The sequence below is a fragment of the Lolium perenne genome, chromosome 3, assembly GCF_019359855.2.
Source record: "Lolium perenne isolate Kyuss_39 chromosome 3, Kyuss_2.0, whole genome shotgun sequence".
Classification (NCBI taxonomy): domain Eukaryota; kingdom Viridiplantae; phylum Streptophyta; class Magnoliopsida; order Poales; family Poaceae; genus Lolium; species Lolium perenne.
Genome location: NC_067246.2, coordinates 45454581 through 45460873, shown reverse-complemented (window position 1 = coordinate 45460873; position 6293 = coordinate 45454581). Strand labels below are relative to the sequence as shown.

Sequence of the window (6293 nt, the reverse complement as noted above, 5' to 3'; positions counted from 1 at the left end):
CTCGTTAGGGTTTTGGGGTCCTTTTTTTGAGATGTGACTGTCGCGTCGTGAAGCTTCCTCCGGCCGGCCATGGTGGCGAGGGGAGGAGCTGGCTTGACGTGGCGTCGATGGTTGGGACCTACTGCTCGGGGTCCGTGGATTGGAGGTTGTGCTTGGTCTCCACCAGCTCCCGCCTGTCCGATGGTCTGGGTAAAGATTATTAGCTCTCACCCCTCGGGGTGGGCACTCCTGCGGTGTTCAAAACCTAATGTGGCAAAGGTGGCGGCGGTGACTCGATGGTGTCTGAAGACGGGCAGCTTCCGGATTCGGTCTCTGTACTTGGGTGGTGACGATGAGGACGATGGGCTTGATTTTGCGATTTGGGAGTACGGTGTGTGGTCTTCGGGGTCCATATTGTATTTTCCCTTTTTTGTGGAGTCGTTTGTAATCGGTTTCGCCATTGTTGAATTCCATCAATTGTTATCTCAAAAAAAAAAAGTTAATTAGGTGTGTGGCGCGAGGGATCGATGAGATGGATGCGGCGTACGCACACACGGCCGGCTCCAACCATGCATGGACGCGATTCCTTCCTTCCGTCGACACGCAAAGATCTCCCGCTCCGCCCGTTAGTCCGAGTAGCATTTGCACGAACGTGAGTTTAGCTAGGTTAAGTTAAGTTCGATTCCAAGCAGTAGTCGGCTTTCATGACGTAAATTGAGTCCGAGTCCTCTTCGAGTTAGGATAGCTGGTTATGCTATGTGTATATATAAGATGCACCAGGGTGGCTGTGCATCAATGTGACCGACCGTGATACTGAGAAGAACAGAGGAGCGCGCGCGACAAGTGCGAACTTGGACAAAGTTTCTGGCGCGAGTGTGTTCATCTAATTTTACGTGATGGTGATGGCCTGGGGTAAAACCAAACAGTGGCGGAAGAGGATGGTGGACAGCGACGACGAGGAGAGGATAGAGCACACCGAGGAAGAGGAGCAGAGTATGGAGGAAAGCGACGACGACGAGGAGAGCGCGGGCTGCGTGGCCGGCCGCGCCCGCCTGCTAGACGCAGGCTCGGAGCCAGCCACGGCGCAGGCAGCTATCGCGCCCTACATCGAGGACATCGACAGCTACATGCGGTACCTAGAGAAGTTGAGGAGGCCGACAGACTATATGCCGGTGAGGCCGGGAGTTACCGCCTCTTGCAGGGCCATCCTAGTGGATTGGCTCGTGGAACTGGCGGATGAATTCAATTTTCCGGCTGACACGCTTCACCTTGCCGTTTCATACGTGGACCGCTTCCTCTCAGTGGGCGCCATTGTCCAAAAAGAGCTGCAGTTACTGGGCGCAACTGCGATGCTTCTTGCTTCAAAATATGAAAGTGATATGTACACATATAAGGCGATAGATTACAGTTACATGACTGACAACGCATACACCGAGCAGCAGGTGCTCAAGATGGAGACTCACATACTGCATTTGCTCAAGTTTGAGATGGGTAGCCCCACCGCAAGAACTTTCCTGCGGAGATACGTAACTATTTGCCCTCGAGGCGATGTAAGAAAGCTGGAGTTCCTGTGTAGCTACCTTGCGGACCTAAGCTTGCTGGAATATGACTGCACAAAGTTCAGGCCATCAGTTGTTGCTGCTGCCTGCCTTTTTGTGGCTAGGTTCACAATCAACCCAGATAGCCGTCCTTGGAACCTAGTGCTGCAAAGAAGAGTGGGCTACAAGGTCGCTGATCTCAGGTGTTGCATCTTGAAGATACACCGTCTGCAGTCCATCGGATCGTATCCAGGCATCAAAGAAACGGCCATCAAAGACAAGTATAGTCACTGCGAGCTTGAGTGTGTGTCAGCAATGGGTTCGCCATGTGAAATCCCAGAGTACTACTTCAAAGACATCAAAGACCATAAAAATACAACCAGTGAAAAGTGGAAGCGCTCTCGTCACATTTAGATATCTTGGTATTATCTGATGTGTCATAGTCCACGATATTCAGTGTGAAATTGCAGAATCGGTCTAGAAAATAGTCTAGCGAGAATTTGTATCCCACTTCTGTAAGTAGTTGGTTCGGTTGCACTAAGGCCTTGTTTACTTCTAGGGTATTTGTGGGGATGGGAGGGGATTATTTTGTATCCCGGAAAATCCCCACTAGTCCGTTTACTTCTCCGGTTTTGAACGACATAATCCCGAGATATCCCCTCCCATCCCCTCCCATCCCCACATTTTTTGCCTAAATCAAAAACTCTCCATCATACTAGTGTATTTTTGGGGAGGGGTATTTGAGGGGATTGGGTGAACACCAAATCCCCTCCCATCCCCATACCCATTGGGAAGAAAAATACCAGAGAAGTAAACAAGACCTAAAAGTGCAACTACCCACCTGTATTGGTAATTTAGTAGTGTGCAACCATGAGTGGTTTGTTTTTTACCTATGAAGGTGTTGTAGCCCAATTATATCATATCCAATATGCAAACTTTCAGGAAATTCTAATGTTTTGTTGCACATATATTGTCCTTAAGTAAATGTAATGCACTGGTTCTCAGCAAGGAAATCATACATAATTGAAAATTTGCAAAAAAAGTACAGCACAAAAACACATATTACATAAGCTTTTTTTCAAGATAAATAGGGCCATTTTGGATGCTCTCATTGCCACTTCTCGCATCCAGAGAGAAGAAAATGACTCGTTTGCTTGTTCACGGGAAAAATATTTCATGCACAACACGGTTCATAAAGCATCTTTATAGGGCCCAAAACGTGAACCGCGAAGCATGGTCGATTTCACTGTTTTCAGGCGTGCAAGCGTTGGTGAGCGCAAAAGTAGGTGTGACGCATCCAAAAGTACATAAATTTTGCCTCTCTCATGTATTCACACAATCCCTTCTAATATATCCAACCATGAAGAAGTGAGCCCAGCTCACTTGGTAAGGGAACCGGATGTAGAACCCAGCCACACAAGTTTTAGTCTTCAGGGGATCTTATTATTTCAATTAAAAAGAATAAGTGTAGGGTATTCCTCTGCCGTATTCCTTTCGAGAAATATACCCAACCATGCTTCGATTCGAGATAACCTCTATATGAAAAAGATGTACCTTGATGTTGTGATTCCAGTCCCGCACCTAGTTCTTATTTTCATAGAGTTTTAAAATGTCTATTTCGTGTTCATATTTGGAGATTTTTTATACAATTTTTTTCAAATTTGTGGCACTTTGTCAACCCTTTGAGATTTACTTCAGGGAGTAGCTAGCTTCAGGATTCACCCGAGTAAATTTTGGAAACAAAAGTCGCTTAATATGAAGAAGTCAGCGTTTAGTGGTACCAAAAAGGGTTAGATGTGACTAAAAAATTTAAAACTTTATTTCATGTTGAAGTTTTTCAATAGGATTATGTTGCCTGAGTTGCTTTACTCCCATGACACATTTGTGGCCGCCCACTGTCATATTTCCGCTCCAGTGTCACACCGCTCGACCGCCAATGCAACCACACTACGCCACACCACTAGTGCAAACATCAAGGTTCTGTGCTCCGCCGCCTAAGACCTATGTTGCATGCATATCAGTTCTGCCACCGCCAATGCCACATAGGTTTTAAATGGAGATTCCCTCTAGCAACAATGAGGGTAGTGCAAGCATCTCAGCTGATGTACTTTAGGAGGCCCAAAGTCTCATTGACATATGGGCCTGTCATATGTGGGCCCATGTGTCAGACTCAAGGACACCCGAACTCAGGGTTCTGAACTAATGGGAGCGAGGCTTCTTTTTCTCGTGCAATTTCATTGACATATGATGGAATTTAAACTCAAAATTTCTTTCCTCGCTGGCGGAACTATTGTATTCCCCGGGGAGGTAGCGACTGTGGTGGTGTTTTTTACGGCTGCTCGAGATGATGCCAATGACCTAAGAAAGCGGTCTAGGGGAGGGTGCTAGTTCTTCTTGCCAGCCGTTTTTATTTCTTCCCCATGCCAAATTAAATGACAAAGTTATACACTATGTTCAGTACAGTAATGTCACTTTCCGCCGTTCACTTTACCACACTTCAAAGAGTAGTTCCTCTCAAAACCAACATGCATATATTACATGGTGCACAACACGTAATATCAAGAAAGAAAACTAACCCACATTAATAGTTAAAACCATAGATCATCTTATATTCATGCTAGGGTTTCACCATCTTCCCAAGAACTAATTGGACTAATCACACATGGAGACAGTCAAGAACATCATCATAATCCTGTGGAAGGAATTAAAGGAATGGAACAAATTCGAATACAAATCCACAATAGCAATCAAGATTACACCTATGGTTGGAGGATGATGAGGGTGGAGGTGCAGCGGTTGATGATGATGAAGAGGATGGTGCCTTGTCCTTCGAGGATCCACGTAGCAGCCCAGATCTTGTCTTCTCCAAAGTTCCTTCTTGAGATCTTATATGGGGCGGTGTTCCTCGGTTTCATGGAGTTGTGTGTATTTGATCTCCGATCCGTCTACGGGAGGTGAAAGTATTTGACGAGACGGTGCTCCTGTAGGGTTTACCCGGTTAGCCAATTTTTAGATTCTCAAAATTCCAAATGTGAAAGAAGGAAGATTTTAGTTTTGCCAGAAATTCAGGATTTTATATTTATAAAAATTTAAATTAATAATTGCATCCTGCATACAGATTACTACTCCCTCCGTTCCTTTCTATAATGCCTATTGTTTTTTCGCATTTGTTTCATAATATAAGAGTAAAGCTATGTTTTTTTTTTGTAAAGAACCCCTTCCACCGATCAGGTCAAGTCCAGAAAATCTGGAAACCGATCCGGTCATATATTTCTGAGATCTGTTTTCAGTTTCCTATTTTTTCTGTGATATCGCTATGGGGTTTTGTGTGAAAAAATGGCTCGCGCTAATTTCTGTGCCAAAAATCAATAGGCACTATAGAAAGGAACGGAGGGAGTATTACTTAACCATAAAGTTAGCAAAATTTATATTTTCAAATTTTCAGGTTTGGCAAAAAAATTACTTAAAAAATTTAAAATTTAAAAACAATTATCATACAAATTAAAAGTTAATACTTACAAAAATTAAAAATTATAATACAATTATCATACAAGATTATTATTACATCATTAGTTTTGTTTATTAAAATAATTATTTGAAATTCAAATAATAAAGAAGTGTGACATCGATCAACATGTTAATAGGATTCATATGATACTAGTATCAACAACATGCCCTCGAAGCACTTGGAAGCGGGACGGGAAGGAACTTAAAAGTTAAGCGTGCTAGTGCTGGAGTAGTGGGAGGATGGGCGACCGACCGGGAAGTTTGACTACGGATAAGCAATTTGACTAGAGATTATATGTAGTTAGAGACTAAACTTGTCAAATAACTGAAATACTGGAAATTCCGAGAAAATAGAAAAAAAGAGGGAGTGAAAAATAATTAAAAAAAGGGCTAAAGGTCATTTACCCTGACGTGGGCCAGCAACCCACGTGGCGGGACCTTTAGTCCCGGTTTGTTTTACAACCAAGACTAAAGGGGATGACCTTTAGTCCCGAATGAGTAGTCCCGGTTGCAAAACCGGGAATAAAGAACCCTATCAACCGGGATTATAGGCCATTTTTCTACTAGTGCACATCACCTTTTTTCGATAAAGGGAATATATTAATATCAAAATGCACCAATTACACCCAGCCTCTGCAACAACGCAACACCCTAATGGCAGTACTGATGCATACAACCAAAAAAGATAAAAGAAAACTAAGAAAGAAAAATCCCGTTATAGTATCCCAGGCCTAACAACAGTAATACATCCACCCCCTAGACAACACCTGAAATACAGACTCTCCAAAAGTGGCGCCTCCAAGAAGGGAACATTGCACCAGCACCGTCGTCGCCCGATCAAAGATTTTAGGTTTTCACCATAAAGGTAGTCCCCGCTCTCAAAATAATGCCTCCAACAAGGCCCACAACCAGTTAAGGCTAGACCTTCGGTTTTTACCCTGAAAGGTAGGACTGTGAACTTCACATGTGCTGCCACCCCCACTTTCATATCACTACTGCAAATCCCGGAACACCAAAGCAAGTTCCTCAACATCAGGGAGACTCGAACTTTTTTTAACTATTCCCCCAATCCCGCATTCATGAAATTATCTGCTTCTAACTTCACCATGGACCAAAATTCTCTTGATGTCAACATAGAACGGAGCTTCGCGCTGCTCCCTCTGGAACCAAATGGTCGGAAATAAAAGCATGGGTGCGCGGAGCCTTCCGAAACTCATCACTCCGGCTAGAAAGCCGGAACGGCCAGCCCCCACGCCGCCGCCATGGCTA

General features: G+C 44.1%; 1 protein-coding gene across 1 annotated transcript; it reads left to right on the top strand.

The window, feature by feature from the left end:
* The first annotated feature begins 875 nt into the window (after window positions 1-875).
* On the top strand, window positions 876-1931 carry LOC127339299 (cyclin-A3-1-like). Its single transcript, XM_051365168.1, has one exon. It carries the CDS (start codon window positions 876-878, stop codon window positions 1929-1931), a length of 1056 nt encoding a protein of 351 aa, XP_051221128.1.
* The last annotated feature ends 4362 nt before the right edge of the window (window positions 1932-6293 follow it).

Excerpts from the sequence above, each read along its gene's own strand:
- LOC127339299 (XM_051365168.1), top strand. The coding sequence starts at position 876 with ATGGTGATGGCCTGGGGTAAAACCAAACAGTGGCGGAAGAGGATGGTG.